General features: G+C 37.8%; 4 protein-coding genes across 9 annotated transcripts; 3 read left to right on the top strand and 1 right to left on the bottom strand.

Moving 5' to 3' along the window:
* On the top strand, nt 1-1,979 carry LOC107271715 (lymphoid-specific helicase; the record flags this gene model as incomplete). Its single annotated transcript, XM_015748033.2, is given in 4 exon segments — nt 1-305; nt 384-778; nt 860-1,118; nt 1,318-1,979. Coding segments are annotated over 4 exon segments (1,081 nt in total), but the record flags the coding sequence as incomplete, so codon positions are not given.
* A 2,311-nt stretch (nt 1,980-4,290) lies between these two features.
* Nucleotides 4,291-7,776, bottom strand: LOC107271713 (merlin). 4 transcript variants are annotated; one of them, XM_025088992.1, is made up of 9 exons: nt 7,668-7,776; nt 7,199-7,348; nt 6,962-7,091; nt 6,569-6,774; nt 6,171-6,398; nt 5,664-6,082; nt 5,151-5,280; nt 4,752-5,087; nt 4,291-4,668 (listed from the first exon to the last, which is right to left on the bottom strand). In XM_025088992.1, the coding sequence occupies exons 2-9, from the start codon at nt 7,295-7,297 to the stop codon at nt 4,291-4,293; spliced, it is 1,926 nt and encodes a 641-aa protein (XP_024944760.1). In that variant the 5' UTR covers nt 7,298-7,348; nt 7,668-7,776. The 4 variants fall into 4 exon arrangements, with proteins under 4 accessions (XP_024944760.1, XP_015603516.1, XP_015603515.1 ...); XM_015748030.2 differs by lacking the exon at nt 7,668-7,776 and adding an exon at nt 7,532-7,659; XM_015748029.2 differs by lacking the exon at nt 7,668-7,776 and adding an exon at nt 7,532-7,658 and having other exon boundaries at nt 7,199-7,409.
* On the top strand, nt 7,719-8,541 carry LOC112494953. Its single transcript, XM_025088995.1, has 3 exons — nt 7,719-7,856; nt 7,956-8,197; nt 8,294-8,541. Exons 1-3 carry the CDS (start codon nt 7,836-7,838, stop codon nt 8,511-8,513), a joined length of 483 nt encoding a protein of 160 aa, XP_024944763.1. The 5' UTR covers nt 7,719-7,835; the 3' UTR covers nt 8,514-8,541.
* Nucleotides 8,542-8,560: 19 nt separating this feature from the next.
* On the top strand, nt 8,561-18,970 carry LOC107271712 (tyrosine-protein phosphatase 69D). 3 transcript variants are annotated; one of them, XM_025088989.1, is made up of 13 exons: nt 8,564-8,670; nt 8,828-8,980; nt 10,847-11,152; nt 13,282-13,866; nt 13,948-14,241; nt 14,332-14,594; nt 14,693-15,536; nt 15,608-15,854; nt 15,993-17,004; nt 17,097-17,384; nt 17,463-17,891; nt 17,989-18,080; nt 18,190-18,970. In XM_025088989.1, exons 2-12 carry the CDS (start codon nt 8,893-8,895, stop codon nt 18,067-18,069), a joined length of 4,437 nt encoding a protein of 1,478 aa, XP_024944757.1. In that variant the 5' UTR covers nt 8,564-8,670; nt 8,828-8,892; the 3' UTR covers nt 18,070-18,080; nt 18,190-18,970. The 3 variants fall into 3 exon arrangements, with proteins under 3 accessions (XP_024944758.1, XP_024944757.1, XP_024944759.1); XM_025088990.1 differs by having other exon boundaries at nt 8,561-8,980; nt 16,005-17,004; XM_025088991.1 differs by lacking the exon at nt 8,828-8,980 and having other exon boundaries at nt 8,601-8,670.
* The last annotated feature ends 167 nt before the right edge of the window (nt 18,971-19,137 follow it).

Here is a 19,137-nt window from a genome sequence, read left to right as displayed (position 1 = left end):
CATCTTGAACAGAGATCTACAGACTTTGAGTAAAATAGAAAAGCAAGATCTTATTATACCGGAAGTCAACGGAAAAAGGCCGAAGAGGAAGTGCGTCACGCACAAGTTCAATATGACTGGTGAATCCTCATCAACTAGCATCTCAGAATATAGCGAGGACAATAGTAGTATGAATGATGTGGACCAGCTTGGCTGGAAGTCATGTAATAATGTTCAGAAAAGTAATTTGTCTATGTGGAAGAAATACACGGACGTTACAAATCGCAACTCTGAATTTTTAATTAACATTAATTTTGGAAACAGAAGTACGTTTTCACTTAATAGTAATCTTTCCTCGTTTATAGTAATGCTTTACCAATATTTTTGACACTTTTCTTTTATAGTGGTAATGTACAAAAAGGTTGTTAATCACCCGTACTTAATTCATTGTCCTTTGGACGACGCTGGTTTACCAAAGATTGACGACAATCTGATAAAATGTTCAGGCAAGCTTTTAGTGCTGGATGCTATGGTTGCTAAGCTCAAAGTACAAGGTCACAAAATACTTATATTCTCCACCTGGACTATGATATTGGATATGCTAGAAGATTATATGGACTTAAGGCAATATAGTTATGTGAGATTAGATGGGTCTCAGGCAATTACCAAAAGAGCAGAAAATATTAAAAAGTTTAATACCGATCCAAATGTCTTTATATTTCTCATATCCACGCGAGCTGGTGGCGTCGGATTAAATCTGGCCGCTGCTGATACTGTTATCATGTACGACAGCGATTGGGTAAGAATTAGTATTCACCATTATTTATACTGAATTCAAGAACATTTTTATCTTTATCAAAAAGGAGCCTTTTTATTGCAGAACCCACAAGTCGACATACAAGCAATGGCACGTTGTCACCGCATTGGTCAAACTCGACCTGTAGTGGTTTACAAGCTGTGCACTAAAGGAACAATAGATGAAAGGATCCTTAAACGCGGTGAAGCCAAACGCAAACTCGAAAAGATTGTCATCTCGAAAGAAGCATCAAAATTCAATTTAAACGACTATAACTCCGTTTTGGAATTGAAGCGGCTACTCGAGTCCAGCGAACATGAAGTTGTCACTTCAGAGAAAGACGGTAATGATATTTGAGATGAAGATACGGCATTTGTTCTTTGGTATACTATATAATGGTTACAGTTGACTATTCACAAATCTTGATAAACAACGTGGGACTGGCTTTTTATTATTTTTGTATTACAAAGCTCAGACATTTTCGACATGTTTTATCTATTGTAACAATAGTTATTAAAATATATCTCTTGGTTTTTTAATAGTATTTACACCAGAGGAGTTGGATAAGCTCTTAGATAGAAGTGATCTAGAAGTCCAAGATAAACACCTTCAGGAGAGTGTAAGTTCTTTAGACAGTACGGATGAACAGTCACAGGAGGAATAGATCATCATCAGCAACCCATCTCATCATTCCAGATAATTAATAGAATTAAATATGACTATTTTAATTTTTATAAGTGCCATGACCAAGTGTTCCATTGTTTATGTTATTTATGTTATTTATTGACAGATACCATTCTCATTGTTAGTATTTCTACAGTTCCTGTTTTTATAACTGCCTTTTTTAAAAAATGATTCCCAAATCTATTCCGTAACTAAAACCCCGATACAGATAAATAGATCATTGTGATTCAAAAATGAACTTCCCAAAATTTTTAAAAAAAGTAGCTGCGTCCAAAATTCAAGTATTAACTAGTTATGCAACGTAAAAGAATGTACATATTTTTTAATGTAGGAAATGTGTAATATCACAGTTAAAAGACATTTTTCGTTTTAGTGAAATAACGCTTAATAACTAATAAGTTGCTCATTACTTTCAATTTACGGTACGAAAATTGTATTAAGATTCCTTAATGTATTTTTCTTAACTGTTATTTATTGATTTTCTATCTAAAAATGTATTAAAATATTCTTTCAATGAAAACACATGTACTTCTTTATTTCTATTTATCTATCTACTTCCACGATTTAATAACTTGGTGAATTGATGGAATCTGCTGTAACAGGATATTAAGAAATGCGGGAAAGCTTTTATATATTATTTAAAACCAGTAGGGCAATTTCAATATTAATTAAATACTTTATCTTTATTAAAAGCTATGTGATGATCTTGAGAGTAGTGAAAATACTTCTTGGTACACTATGTAAATTTACATCCTGAAGGATGTGTGACAAATTAAATTTAAACAAAATAATCTTGATTCGATGTAGAATGACACCTGCGATGAAAGGGTTAACACTGCGCGTGCATACTCATTGGAACCATAAGATGTATTTTATTACAAAGGTATATGTTCTTCAACAATTAAAATAGTTGCCTTATTAACAATATACATATATAGTATTATGATATACTTTGAGCCGTATCGTAAATCTCTTGCGCCCGTTTTCTTGAACGTGGTTCAATGCATAAACTCGTTTTTACTGGGCTGTTAGCCAATCAGTAACTTGTACTTCGAAGATGAACGGGAGTTTATGCATTAAACCGCGTTGAAAAAAACAAGCCTCAGTGTACACTGTTCACATCTAATTCAGGCATTCATACGTATCTTTGATTTGACATTTCACAGATAAATTCAAATAAGGACCGCGAATGTAAATATATATATATACGAATTTCTCTTGCTAGCTTAATCGTATCGCCGTTACATCGATTCCATAATACTGGACATAAGTATTAAATTAAATGAAACGAGAGAAAGTTTTACATTGCAAGATCAATGAAGCTTCAATTTGCATCTAATGCTTGACAATTTCTTTTTTTTTCACAATATATTCACGTGCTTGCGATAACAATAATAATCGAGTGACATGCTCTGTACTCATCGGCTTGTTTAAAATCAATTATCTTAAGAGCATAAATGATCCAATAAAGATCGTGCGTAATAAAGACATTAATAACACCAGGATATTTTTTCTTAGCAATAGGTATCAATTGTTCACCGGATGACATTTTAAGATGAACATTTTTACTAAATCGCCCAGTACTCAATATCTAGTTACAGTAAGGCACTTAATTGTACATAGAGATGATGCATACGTCTGTATCGACCAATGATGTTTCATATAATAATATACATACGGGTAAAATGTATCATTAAGTTTTTTGCTAATCACTGAAAGCCATAGTTCTTGTGGTATGAAAAACGCAAAGTATAATGGTACAAGTGAGAAACCTTGATTAGTCAATTTTCATTTGGTTTGATTATGCATATAAATACATTTTTATATAAGAAATATACGTATGGTCCTATGATGTTGTAGCGCCCGTAAGATTCGTACTTTCAGTCCAAAAGAACTATTGCTGCCGACAAAACTTACTGATAATGCTCGTCATTGTATACGTTAATAAAATCTACATCTGTTAAAGCAGCATTTCTAAAAGCTAAGTGAAGCATACTGTTTCTATGGGATATCGTGAGACATATGGAAAAATTAATTTTGCATGCAATTTTTGACAGTTTTACGAAAATAAGTTACGTCATACAGTTAATCCAATTCTTTTTGAAATGAGACTTACATTCAATAGCAAAACATTCAGCTATACTTTTATTGATTCGTCATCGAATCTTAGCGTTTTTAAAATATATAATCCAGATAAAAATCAGTAGAATTACTATTAAACTTGTTCGTACTACGTCAAACTCCTGATAACAAAATATTCAAACATTCAATTCTCAATAAAGATGTGTCAAAATACAAGGCACAATATTTCTGCACTAAATTTCTTATTAAAAACGCGCATTCCTACGTTCTATGAATATAGGGTCGTTCGTATATACGGTACGCAGGGAAACGCAGATTGGCGGTTGCACATCGAGCAAATTCTGTCAAGATGAAGGTGGTATTTGGAATTACAACTGTGTATATACATCTGACTTCAATGTACGTATACGTGTGATAATTATTGATCAAGTAAGAAAGGCATATGTAAAGTTCAGAGATTTTTGTAAAAAAAATTCGCGACATCGCGACTTTGTCAGTCATTTGCATAGTATTGTATGCGAAAGATATGCGCAATGAAGTAACATTTTCGCACCGTTTTTCAGCAACATTCGAAGCATTGACTAACGTCACGCACGAATCCCTTTAAGAATACAATAGTTTGTGAATATACTTCATAAAAAAAGAACCGCGTATTTTGTTCGTTCGTGCAAATTCTTCGGTCCTGTCAATTCTCATACCTCAATGCGCCCTTACATTTCCATTTATGATGCTTTCACGTTGCAAAATGTTCAAAGTTCCTCAAAGAAGGCGACTCTGGCTTTTGTCGAACCAGACTTGACTTTCTTAAGTGTACTGTACTTGTTCTCACCAAGTCGCACCTGTTCCTCGTGGAGCTGATCAAGCTCACATTGCTTCTCTCCGACTTTCATCACTTCTATCTCAGATCGTAATTCTCGTAGCTGTTCCTGAAGGTGTTTGCTCTTCTCCCAATAGTCAACCCTTTCCTTTTCGATCTCTAGCGACAGCTGATCGACGTCCCCATCGGCAATGAGGTCGTACGACGTCAGATCGTTAGGCAGTGGTTCGGCATCCAGATGTAGAGTCTGCAGGTCGGCTTGTAACTCCGAAGGAAGTACTTGCGTCGAAGGGAATAAATTCGGTACGGGCTGGAAAAACACACGTTCATTGAAAATAAAAGGATGCAATTAAAACTTGTTGGTCTTTAAAGCAGTATCGAGTATCGACTCACGGTTATGGCAGCACTGTAAGCGTTTCTGCTTAAGAATTCAAGTAGCTTCTCCTTGGCTTCTTTCTCTGCAATTCGAGCCCGAAGCAATTCATCTTTCAACTTCTCAGCCTCGGCGGCTCTTCGTTCTGATTCTTGGACTAGTCTCTCGGTGAGTAGTTCGGCCTCTCTTGTTTTCCGCTCCAAGTGAACCTTCTCCTCTTCCGTTTTCATGTTGTTCAACCTGATCCGGGTGATTTCTTGTTCGGCCTCGGAAGCTTTCTGACTCAAGAGCATTGCCTCTTCCTCGGCAACGCGACTTTTCTCTGCTAGAAGATCTGCAGTCTCCTCAGATCTCCTCTGCAACAAACGGAATATATTATAGCTTGTACTATTTACAGTTTATGATATTTTTAATCTTACAAGAGCTTCGTTTGCCAGTCGAATCTCCTCTTGATATTGTAACAATCGCTGTTCCATTGCGGCCTTTTCTCTTTCTGCCGCTTCTCGCAATTGCTTCTCCCGTGCTAGTTTATTTCTTTCAATCTGCCTTCTAACATAGAAAAATCATTTACAATTATTTTCAATAACATAATCATGCGATGACTATTATCAAATAGCAAACAGGGTACAATGTTATAATTCAGTGGCATCCAAATTCTATACAAACCCTATTGATTAGAGCAATATTTATTTTATTATTTTCCTGATTAATCCAAGCGTATGTATTGCACAGACGACAGCCTAAGTGCCTTGTGCTCTTACCATTAGTTTTAATGCTAAAAAGTGCAGGTATATTTGGTTAAATAAAGGATCAACATGCATGCCTACAGTCGCACGTGAGGTTATCCACTCACCAGAAACTAGTAATTCTGACATAGAAATATTCCACGATTTTGATTAAGATTGTAATGCGTTATTAACTCGGGAATTTACCTAGACTTTTCTTCCTTGGCCTGCGCTTTCATTTGCTGCACCTCCATAGAGTCTGGCTTACGTCGCCGCATGAACAGATCGTGGTTTCCAATACACAGGTCCAGGATCTTAACAAATAATACGCGTGCAGATTTCTCACTGTTACGCTCGTCCAACCCTAATGCTACCAATCCCTTCACCCAGGAGCCAACATCTGATTGTTTCTTTACCAGCTTGTTCATCCGAACTTTTTGCGAGAAGAAGACGAAGTTTGGTGAGGACTTCTCCACCGGTTTTATCACAAACTTCTTATCGTCGAAGCTTATATGACGAATTTCGGACCACGTAAATGTCGTTTTTGGCGCCAACTTATTCTCCTTCTCGTATATGTTCAATCCGAGTGCTGTCACTCCGAGCCATAGATCTGTCTCCTTCTTGTTCTAAAAATCCAAGGAGATTATCTTACATTCAGATTCTCGTAAACGTAGAAGATTCTGTCATGTGTATACATATAGGGATAATACTTACGCTGATGGGAAAATAATTGACACCGTACATGTCGAGATCTTGAGCAATTTTAAGATACTCCATCTCAGCTTCATCACGCGACATTCCGCGATGATCGGCGTACCAGATTTTTATTCGATCTTCCCACATTTCTGGCGTCATTTGATACTGGTCTATAACTCTTTGTGGTAGCAGATCTTCACTAGCTAGCATGCCTGGACGGTAAGAAACCTCGTCGTAGTCACCATACTACATTAAAATAGTATACATTTTTCATTATAAGTCAAACATATCACAGATATACATATAATATTTGTGTACAATTTAAACGAAACAAAAACGAGCGATAAAATAAAACTAAAGGAGCTTCTTGTAAAAAGAAAAGAAAATGGTAACATGTTGTATTAGCAATAAATTACCTTTGCTTGAACTGCATATGATGCAAGCAAAACAGAAGCTTCCGGAGGACAGTAAATGTCCATTGAAAGAATAGCTTGTTTTACTTGGAGAAAAAACAAATGTTGTGTAACTTCTTGAACCAATTCTTCTGCAACATCTTCTGGATAAAACTTGGCCAGGAACATGAACGGTGTCGTTGGTTGTAAGGAAATGCTCTGATCTTGAACTAAATTCAATTCAGTGTTGTTATATATTATATTAGTATGATTCTTGTTCAACTATTGTGTCCTCAAATGATTGTATTAAAAAAAAATATGTTTATGGATTGTTGTCCTCCTGTTTATATCTTGCAAAACATGGCCAGCCAATGCATTAACAATGCATTAGGGAGTAGATATTTTTTTAAATTTCACCTTTCTTATCAAGTTTCAGCCATGAGATGAATCCTTTTGCATCTTCGTATTGAAGTCCAAAGTACCAAGTTTCTCGAAGCCCAATTGTACGGCATACCAGATCAAAGAGATCCCTTCCAGTAGCTCTCCACTAAAATAGATATCACTTGTATCTGAGACACTCAATGGACAATATTAAATAGCGCTTGTTTCTAAAATTGACACTGATTCTTTCAATGACAGATTCTAGAATCTAACCTCCAAATTGAACTCTAGCTCCGCGTCTAAAGTACAAACTTTCACAGGGAAAGATTTTCCGGATTTTTTTCTGCGGAATGGTGGCATTTTATCCTTCATCGTTTTTGTCAGGCATCACAGCGAACGCGTACGCCTGGCACCTCACTGCATCTGAAGAAAGATTCGAACTTGCACTACCAGCGAATGCATCTTATTTTAGGTCTTCTTGTTCCTTCAATTAACAGATTTTGGCATGAGAAATAAACATGGCCGATGACTAACTACTTTATCAATGCATTTCTGTACTAAAAGCACGTAATGATTAAGCGAATGGTATGTTTATAATCATCCTACACTTATAATTATCCCAATGTTTTGATCGACAGCAAAGTGCAACGACGTCGACTCTATGACTAATCAATCAGACGGAATTGATAATGGAGTCACAGACGACAGAAAACCAGACTCACTTTGTAAAATGGTTAAATACCTAATTTGACGGTACAACATCATCGCCCTATTTGTTCTCAAGGTTGCAAGTAGCGTAAACAAGTGTATTTTCATCTAATAAATATAATAACATTCATCATCCATCCTCTATCTGCAAAAGTTTGGTGTATTCTTTCAAGATGGAACAAGATCGGAATGTTATTAGTGTATGAAGCTTCGAGATTTAGATGTAAGATTCAGTGTGGTTTTATGTATTGAAGAAAAAATGTGCGCCTGCTTCACAAAAGTTTAAATGGTCAAAAACATTAAACCAATAAAATTCCTTTAGATTTTCACGAGATCATTCAAAAAAGGATGTAATTGTTGCAGTTCCAATGCAGCCACGCGCAAAAAGTTTGTTGCGGCCACTGGCAAAAAAATTGTATTGTATAAATATTTTTCAACATTCATAGTATGCAACATTTGTTGTAATACAATGGTAAAGGAACAGTACAAAAGTGCTTTTGACTGCTATTACAACCACCTGCTATATTTTCAATATCAAGTCAGCTTCAATTGCATTGCTGAACAGTATGAAATTTAGAAATATTCTTTACCAGCAAAACATAATTATTCATACACAGGTAATAAATCCATACATAATTAAACAATTATTTAATATTATAGCATACAAGAAGCATGTTTATTTTCCGTACGAATTGAACCTTACTCCAAAAGGAATAAATATCGGCACCCTTACAAGTTCGCTGTGATCATAAAAAATGTTAGAGAATCGAAAGGAAAAAGATGTGTAAAAGTGAGGCAACGTCGCCACCAATCGAGCAAGAGATTTGTAGTTGCTGCGGAGGATCATTCGGGCTTCCGTCGGCAGAGTGCGCTGCAATAATTGTTCGGGCGCGGTGGCGTAGACTCGTCACGACGGCTCTTTCTATATTACATTTTCATAATACAATTGAGGCACATTAGGGATTCGGCTAGAACGCGCTTGTGTCCGAGTACTCGAGTGGAGGTGTAGTAGCTGCGAGTAGTGCATTACAAAAGTTGTGAGTAGATTACGTTGTATAGCGAATGTGACGAGTGCGGTGCGAATGGGACGTTGATAGTAAGAGGGTGGACGTAATCCTGCGATATCGCGTATTAAAGTTTTGGAAGCATGTCTTGGGTGGTTTACAATTCCGATTAAGATCGTGTGTTGGACAGAAGAACGGAAGAGGAACAGGAAGACTACTGTCACAGATAGCTCATACCCTGGCTGTCACGACGCCATGTTACGAAGCCGAGGACCGATCACGAGTATCAGTTCATCAATACTGTGTTGTATTGTACTCGTTTCAGCGAGCGTGGATGATGCCGGTGAGTGTTCGACACTTTGCCGGGAACCCGTAGGAATAAGCGACAATATATAATCCTCGAGTTCTTTGGCTTTTTAACGGACTAGCAGACATTGCGGATTGTCTGGTAGAATGTCCAGTCGCCGGCGTTTTCGGCGTATCGGTGTCGTTGAAATTATTATTTACACGAAATCATTAATATTATCACTTTTTATCACTGAGGGTTTGTATGTTTATGTTTATGTATGGGAATTCGTTCCCTCATTTCATAGTACAATATTAGCCGGTCGCAGGAGATATTGATGATCTTTACCTTCGTATGTCGAACTGTCAAATACAGGGATGTATTTTAAATGTTTCAGACCAAAAAAATCTGTTTTTCATCATTGTCATTGAATCCAAAAAACAATGTTTTTTTTTTTATTGTATATGTTGCAAGTGTTTGTAATAATTTAACAAATTAAATTATTCTCTTTAAAGTCAAAATGTCCATGCTAATTATCTATTATCAATATTTTCTGTTTATAACTATTTTCTCTTTTTTTCACTTTCTATACAAACATTCCATGTTTGTGAAACAGATACTTGTTTAGGGTTGACACTGTACATTGTTTTGTCTATTATTATTGTATGTAATATCTACCTTCATGAAAAGAATCCAGTTACAATAAACAAAAGCATCATAATCTGCATCTAAACTGTATATTGGTTACTTATGTAATTATTTAATTAATGTTTCAATGTGTAAACATAATTAATGCTTATAATTCATATTTATGCAGAAACAAAATCTAGGTAGATAAGTTATTCCAAAAATTATTCTGGCATGCAGACAGTATTGATAGTGTACAATAGACAGTGTTTTATGGATTGTATAAACTAATTTAGAATTTGTATTTTAATACTGTGCTAAAACAAATTTTGCCCTATATGATGTAAAATTATGAAATGAGAACATCACAAGTAATGGGCAAGAAACAAAATATTTGTTTATAGTCATATTCTTTAATTAATGTATTGTCACAATTAATTTGTTTAATAACATTCAACTGTTTATTATATTATTTACTCAATAAAAATTTTGTAGAATATAATAGAAATATGGGTTAAATTATTCACTATAATTTATGTATTAACATATGTATGTATATATGTGAGTAGCATCCGTCTATACTATCATGATTATCCCATTCAAATTCTCTTTAAATACCAATTCTTGTTTATTTAAGAGTGGTAAGTAGACAAGAAGAATAAGGTTGAACCTCTCTGAGTTCTCAGAAATACTAAATCAGTAAACATTGTCAAGTATATCAAGGATATCAATCCAATTCTGATAATTGTGAATGATTGACATTAGTTCATGATTGTAATAACACACTCACGATAGTATAATTCTTAAAGGCTGTTGTAATCATTTTCGATATCTGGGGTTCTTAAAAAACAAAGCTAACACTTCAGTCAAATCTATGGCTATGTTCCAAGATCCACTGTAGCTACCGAGAAAATCGTCATATCTCTATTTTGGTGCGTGTACTTGACAGATATAACACGAAACAGGTTTACTACTATGTCCTGTTTTATTCGTACGTACATAAATGTCGTAAAGCATACATGATTTAGTTAAAGCACCTTTAAATTAATTATCAAAATTATTTTTTAGGAATGCTATACCATAGAGTCTGTTTTTATAAGTAATAAATAAACTTTTCAAGTACTAGAACTGCTCTACGTTTTGTATCGGCAAAGTATTCGAATATTGCGAGTAATGCTGTTTTGGTGTAAACTTCAAATTTATTTGACGTTACTTTACGTTAATATTCACTTTGAATAATTGTTTTCGTTATAAATAATTTGCAGATGTAATACGCTATGTGCCTTTTTCTTGTAGTCACAAAATCCGTCAACGATCAGGAATTGAAAACGCAGAAGGAGGTTTCTCTGGAGATCTCTTCGTCGCAGGACTCTCAAGGTATTGAGGCAGGAAGTACGCCTTCCTTGACATGCAAACTGAGCGAACCGGGAAGAGTTTGGTGGACAGCGAATGGGAAAAATCTGACTACAATAAAGGATTCTGACTTGGGAGGACGTTTGGATATTCGAAAGGCCAGTAGAAATGACACTGGAGAGTATATCTGCATGGCTCAAACTGCTAAAGGATTATATCTTCAAAAGTCTATTAACATACGTGTTATAGGTGAGTCAAATTTCGTTGTTACTTGCGGTTTACTTAATTTCAATTTAAACAAGATATTCCCTAGAAAATTATCAACTGGATATTCCGTAATGGAAACGCCTGAAGCATAATTGTACTTACCACCTATCTGTAGTGGTAATTTAACTTTGAAAATTGAAAATCAGTAAGCCTCCATGAAGGACGTCCACGTTCTGCGCTCCATGTTTAATCCTCAAGATCAATCATAGTAGTGGGTCCATAAGCTAAAGTTCTCTGTGAATTTAACGTGATTCCTTCTATTGTTTAGATGAAGAGCATCGAACCATGACAAGTCGTTTATTTATTCCATCACACGATTGAAAGTGATGCGGTGTCTTTCACTTTCTTCGATTATACATGCTTATGTCACTGATTGAAAATCATTTATACACACGTATCAAAATATTGAGGAAGTCGAGGGATATGTAACCTTTGGCCCCCTTTGACCATTGTTGCATACAATCGCCGGTAATACAAACAATTTACAGAGGTTTTCAATTGCCCGGATGGGCGGTTGAATTAAGCCTGAATCCAAAGTCATGAACAATAATAATGTTCGCGTAATTTTTGATGATAAGAACCGCAAGTGACTTCGGCTCATTGATCTGTCAGTGACGGAGAAATTCATTGAACAATGATGCTACTTGGAAAATTGTAAATAAATTGAATATTTATTTACGAAAGGCATCGTTACATTTTTGATGACCAATAATGACTTCTTCGCGTCATAAATTACGTATTTATAAAACGATTCTTGTTCGGATGAGTCATAACGTTAATCCTAAAGAATGTGACCTTAAACGTAGACAATTAAATGTTCAACTAGAGCAACGTGTAACGATTCGCTCTATCTACTGTGACAACAAGAAATGCATAGAAAAGATGATAACGCATATGATACGTAGTACAGTATACATATATGTTTCTTAAAAATGTTGAATCGTTGAGACCCTATTTATGCGTTATAAGATGTCGATTCCTTTGACGAAATTTGAGAGTTTCATCGTCGAAAAAAAGGTCAAGATTACTGTCATTCCTTTGCTTCTCTGTTTCACATTATATATATCTCTCTCATGTTTTTGCCAGATTTACGAAAACTTATTGTCTTTTCCTTTAAACGAGACAGCTTTGTCATTGTGAAAAGAATTTAAATGTGATAGATTAGTTTTTCAAAGCAGTATCACGTCAGTGTTTTTAAATTAAGCATTTGCGTTCTTCAAGAAATGTTATCTTTCTGTCGTTCGGTACTTCGTAGCTGCGGCGTCCCAGCACTTCCTTCTGATATGCTGTTGAATGGCTGAAATGTTATGCATCAATATGTATATGTATGTACATACTTCGACACGTGTCGGCAGTCAGATGGGCGACATTCGGAGCACTTGTTGAAAATATTAAATCAATAGAATTAGAATGTTTACCGTGACAATAAATATAGGTTTACATTAATGCTACGTCATATACGTGTTAAGATGAGAACGAGGTGACGTTAACGACAGAAGGACATTGATCTGGGAAGGACGGATGCGGTAATTAAGAGAAATCAAAGGGCATGCCAGTATCATTTTATAAGTCGGCATACGTTAACACGTGGGGAGTGGAAGAAAAAACGATGCAAGTAGCTGTTAAACGGGTCAATAAGTCGAGGTGCTGCTACTACACTGTTTGTACAATGTGAAACCTTGGAAACTTTTGTTTCCTCCTTTTGCGTCAGAAGACCGTTGAATTGGCGCGTGAAACGATACCACGCGGTTTCGCTGAATTCGGTCATTCTAATTTATGCACTGGGAACAGAGGAGGAGTACTCGGACGTCGCAAATGCGTTACATCATCTACAGATAATCCGAAACGTTGCGTGGGACGTTCTGCTGCAGCCGTGACTCGTTGCTTAAATATCTAAATACAATTTGGCGGTAGCCGGGACCATTTTCTATTCAAATGCATTCGAACACGCGTACAATAATCAGTAGATACGATACCTGAATTTCCATAAAGTGTGAAAGACACTGAGGTCGAACTCTCTCTCTCTAATCCTATTCAGTTACCTTTATAAATGTAAATTCTGAAAAATGGCCTGTTTACTGTAAGACGCTAATGTTCCTTGCTTGTTTCAGAACCCGGGAAAGTTGACACCGGTGAAAACACAAGCGCCCGAGTAGAGACTGCAGCTACGTTAACGTGCCACTTTCATGGCTATCCTCTGTCAAATTTCAGCTGGTCCAAGAATGACGATGACAATAACGAACACTTGACGGACCTGATGTCTGTCGCGAACGTGAGTGAGAATGACGTTGCGTTGACGCTGGAATTCAAGAGTCTGACACGTAAGGACAACGGGACTTATGAGTGCAGGGCGTACGATTATAACGGTCCGGTAAGCGGTTACAGGCATCTCTTTGTGATCGACGTGCCGCAAGTGAATATCGATTTTATAAAAGCGGTGGGCGCTGGGAGCATTTATTTGAATTGGACGGTAAACGACGGGAACAAACCGATAAAGAAGTACTTCATACGGCACATGAAAAACGGAACCAATCAGTGGCAATATTATCCTGAGCAAATAGGCGGTGGCAATTTGAGTTACGTTTTGAAGGGTTTCGAGAAATCCACGGCTTATCAGATTGGAATCAGAGCTACCAATGAGATTGGCGACTCTCACTCTGGAATTAGTCCACAATGGATCAGGACTCTTGAGAAAGGTAGTAAAACGCAATTATAATAGGAGTACTTTAATTTTCTGTCCTAAATTTATGTAATATTGTTGTCTCTATTATTTATAGATCCAGTATTTGTTCCCACGGTTCATGTTAACGGTGTTACCGTTAATTCCATCACCATTGCTTGGGCGCCGCCGCCTCCAGATTTACAGGAACACGTCCACTATTACAATTTAATGGCAACTTATGGCGATCAGAAGAGAGAAACGGTATATCTTGCGCAAACGCGCGAGCTTTACGCATTTCCGGATCTCGAACCAGCAACGACCTATAAGTTCAAAATATCGGCGTGTAGCGAATACACGAGGAAATGTGGAAACTGGAGTAAGGAAGTGAATGGAACCACTCTGGATGGAGGTACGAAAGAACAAAAATGTGAAACTTGAAAAGGAATCTTGGTGTCTGGATTCTTTCCTTGCGGCACATAACATTGTATTTCATTCGCAGCTGCTAGTGCTCCACAAAATTTGTCGGTTACATGTCGTTTTGATAACATAAGCAATACCGGTTTCGTCTCTGTAACATGGGCACCGCCAGCCAGACCAAATGGTGTCATTACGCGATACGAAATCGAACTGCATGGTATCGCACATTATAGAAATGACATGGGGCGTCTCGATATTGATCGATGGACTCGACAAGGCGGAAATGTTAAGCCGGAGCTGTTCGGCAAAACTTTTGATAAGGTGCCCTCGAACACAAACTACACGGTAAAGATTTCATTTCCTTTTTATTCTTATCGTGGAATTACAAAATTCTTTACTTCATGGGAATTTCCACATTAAACATTGTCCCGCATTATTTCAAGGCTCGAATATATGCCATGACGAGACAACGCACACCCGGAAAAGATTCTACGGGCAATTGTACAATGCCTGTTACAATACCCGACAAGGATAGCTTAAATATGCGCACGTGGCGCAAAGTCGAGAGTGAGGGAAAGCATTTCTTTAAATTGTATTTACCAAGAATCTCAGAGAGGAACGGTCCAATTTGTTGCTATAGAATATTTATGGTAAAATTAGCACAGCAGAGTACAGTGGCGGATTTACCATCGCCTGAGAAAATTGATGTTTATTCTTATCGGTACGCGCACGCGACCGAATCTAGTGCCGCTTACATTGCTGAAGCTTTCGACAGTGATCGTCTGGTATCAGAAATTATTCTTGGCGATGGAGAGTCTGCTAATACAAGCAGTGCTTGCGACAGATGCATTGGACTGAGACCCAGAGCGTTGCCGCCTTCATTGAATTTGGTACCTGAGATGCCACTACCAACTTTTGTGAACAATGGAACAGTTCCCACCGGCGCTACCGTAGCGACGCCATCTACCATGCCGGTACCACTGAGTACTATCGCTACGACGGTGACGGATACTACAACAGCGGCGACAGCGACAGCAACTACAGCTGGAACGGTACTACCGTCTCAGCCAGGTTCCTCAGGACCTTTAACAGCAACTATGACAACGACGACTTTTGCGACACCTACGACTGTTAACGACGAAGGTACAACTGGTAGTGTCGCACGAAGGAGAAGAGAAGATGCATCAGTGCCAAACATGGTACCGGTTGAAGAATTGTCGCCTTACTCTCCGCAGGACGGTTTTCTAGCCGAGGGATATAATTATACTGGATTTATTGAAGTTATCGGTGCGTACCAATAATATTAATGTTATTGACGGATGTGGAAATTTTATTGCTTCCATTAATTTTTGTTTCAGTTTTTGGCCAAGAGGAAGGTCAGTTGTTAGCGGCTTATAGTAGTTACTTCAATCCGCTTTTCGGCGGATTCGATTCGGAAGACACTGTAGTAGAAGAATTGACTATGTTCAGCGTGATAATGCAAATATTCATAGTTTTGATATTAGTTATCGTTATTCTTCTTATTGCACTTTGTGTACTGTACAGATACACAAAACGCGCGCAACAAAGAGGCGAGGAAATCATTACACTGAGGAACAGTTTTAGGTGAGTGACAATACAATTTTCAAAGCCATATGGTATTTTCATTCAACAAATTCACCACTAACGATACAGACAACTTTTGTGATATTTATATTTCACATGATAATTGCTGGAATTTTAATGGATGCCATTTTCCGGCAGGCATCTCTGCAGGAGTCTCAGGGGTAGACATCAGCTAGTGACAGTAAGTCCTCCGGATATGACGCCTATACAGAAATCCGACCTTCTACAGTCGTACATCGAGAGACACCGAGACTCGGATTATGGATTTCAACAAGAATTCGAATTGTTGCCAGACAGATTTGCAGACAGGACAACAAGAGCTTCGGAGGCTCGAGAAAATCTCTATAAAAATCGTTACCCAGATATTAAGTGTTACGATCAAACAAGAGTGCGACTGGCGCAGATAGACGGGATCTGCGGTTCAGATTACATCAATGCGAACTTCGTTCTTGGCTATAAAGAGCGCAAGAAATTTATATGTGCCCAGGGACCCATGGAGAATACCGTATGCGACTATTGGCGGATGATTTGGGAGCAGCACCTAGAGTTGGTCCTGATGCTTACTAACTTAGAAGAATACTCCAAGACGAAGTGCGCGAAATACTGGCCCGACAAGGGTGAGACCAACAGCTTTGGAGACATTACCGTTGAACATGTTAGAGAGAGGCCTTACTCGGATTACGTAGTGCGCGAACTGAAGATGACACGCACCGGTGAGAGAGACTCTCGCACCATAATCCAGTATCACTTTTTGGTGTGGAAGGATTTCATTGCCCCCGAACATCCTCATGCTATTCTGCGATTTATTAAGAGGGTGAATGAGGCCTATTCCCTGGAGAAGGGTCCTATACTGGTACATTGTAGCGCAGGTGTCGGTAGAACCGGCACTCTAGTAGCTCTGGATTCCTTGCTACAGCAGTTGGCTGAAGAGGGTCAAGTCTCCATTTTCAATACTGTCTGTGACCTCAGACACCAACGTAATTTCCTGGTGCAATCTCTGAAGCAATACATATTTATTTATCGCGCTTTAATGGAAATGGCACAGTATGGCGATACGGAGATTCCGGTGCATCAATTGAAAGAAACTGTTGAACGACTGAGACAAAGAGACAATGGAAAGGAGAAATGTAGAATGGAAGAGGAGTACGACGTAAGTATAAAATAAAACTTTAATTACAAATAATACAAGCTCAGCTTAAAATTTTTCTACAATCATATATAACTACATTCCTCTTTTTGTAGAGAATTAGTTCGGTATTGGAGGATCGGAAGTCCTTTTCCGTGGGTGGCGGCGATGAAAATAGACTTAAGAATAGGAGCGAACTGGTGATACCATATGACAGAAATCGCGTGATCCTTACACCAGTTCCTGGCAGAGAGCACTCGACATACATAAATGCCTCGTTTATAGAAGGTTATGATAATTCCGAGTCATTCGTCATCACGCAGGACCCATTAGACACAACCATAGCAGACTTCTGGCGAATGATCCTAGAGCAATGTGTCTCGACCATAGTCATGTTGTCGGACGTAAGTACATCGTTGTTCAATGTACAACGTCAGTTTAACTATTGCCTCCAAATTATAATTTTTCATTTATAATTACAGTTAAGCGATGGGCCACGAAAATGTCCACGTTACTGGCCCGACGATGAGTCCGTCTACGACCACGTGAAAGTCCGATACATCCAGAGCGAAAGCTGTCCTTACTACACACGTCGAGAACTCTGTGTATCGAATACCAAGACCGACGAGAGTATAGTTGTTACTCAGTATCAGTATCACGGATGGCCGACGGTGGAGGGCGAGGTGCCGGAAGTAACGCGAGGTCTAATTGAACTTGTAGATCAGACATTAGCCACCGACAACGAGACCAGTGGACCTCTGATAGTTCACTGCAATTGTGGTTCAGACAGAAGTTCTATGTTCGTCGCGCTTAGTATTCTGATTCAACAGTTGAGGACCGAGAAACGAGTTGATATTTTTACCACGACGAAAAAGCTGAGGTCGCAGCGACACGGGATGATCAATAGCTTTGTAAGTAATAAGAATCAGTGTCGTTTAATCACGTTCTTTTTTTTTTCTATTGGACCAACGACGGTTTCGAATTTTACGTTGCTATCTGTTGTTGCAGGCTCAGTACGAATTTCTACATCGGGCTATTGTAAATTATTCGGACCTTCATAATCTTGCCGATGAGGAAGCCGTATCTTAATGAAGGCTAAGGTGAGCGCTATGGATTCAGTGATTTTAACTGCTTCTCTCTTGTACAGGCAGTCTTTTTCGGATATTCATGAACGATATTAATTTTCTACGCATGATATGTCATCCGAAGAATACGGACGTTCGGACAAACGTACATTGGAATAACCAAAGAAGGTGTCATCGTAAATGACAAGCACAGGGTGACTCAGCGGAGCTGAACACTCCATTTATTTTTTTAATTATCTTCCATTATGAACACCGTAGGACTTAAATAGATTCTTCTGCGAAGTACGTTACTTCTGGAAACAAAAGTCTCGCGTAACAGGTTCGAAATACAATTTTTCAGTGACAATGTACCTTTTTTTTTCTACAACATTTTTACTTATATGTTTCTCAAATTAGAGGAATTTATAATTTCATAATTTCCATAACGATGTTCGATTTTTTGTATGAGAAAGTATAGTTACGTATGCGATAGGTTTCTTTGAGATGTTCATTTTCGATTTGTCACCCGCTATATTGTTCCTATCGTGTGTGGGGACGATAATTTTTGTAAAAAGTGTAACCGGACGATCAAAGTGAGTTTGATTATCGTAATTTTCCGGATATCGCGTCTATTTCAATCACCTGGCAAGGTGTCGTCAATGAACGCATCGCTCTTGTTTTCTAAGTAATTTCTACTGAATTTGCAATACATATTCTTTAGCCCTAATGAAATAAGATTGCGACGTTTAATATGCCGACAGAACGTGTATCATGTTGCTAATCATGTTTCAGTGCGATATGCGTATTCCGTATCGATAAAAAAATTGTCCTGTAAACTTTTGTCTAACGAACTCTAATTTATGTGTAGCCGCGAAAAAAATGCCGAAACAAACGAAACTGGCTGAAAAGTTTTTATAACATAAAAAGTGAAAGATAATCGAATAATTTCACATTAAGGAAGTATCCAACGGACAACGAGGCGACAAAGTGGGCAAAACGGAAGTGTGTGTGTGTGTGTGTGTGTGAGAGAGAGAGAGAGAGAGAGAGTAGAATGATATCGACCAATTAATCACGAGGCGACAAAGTGGGCAAA

This window comes from Cephus cinctus, unplaced genomic scaffold (assembly GCF_000341935.2).
Source record: "Cephus cinctus unplaced genomic scaffold, Ccin1 Ccin1_scaffold1034, whole genome shotgun sequence".
Lineage (NCBI taxonomy): Eukaryota > Metazoa > Arthropoda > Insecta > Hymenoptera > Cephidae > Cephus > Cephus cinctus.
This window is presented reverse-complemented; position numbering and strand designations above follow the sequence as displayed.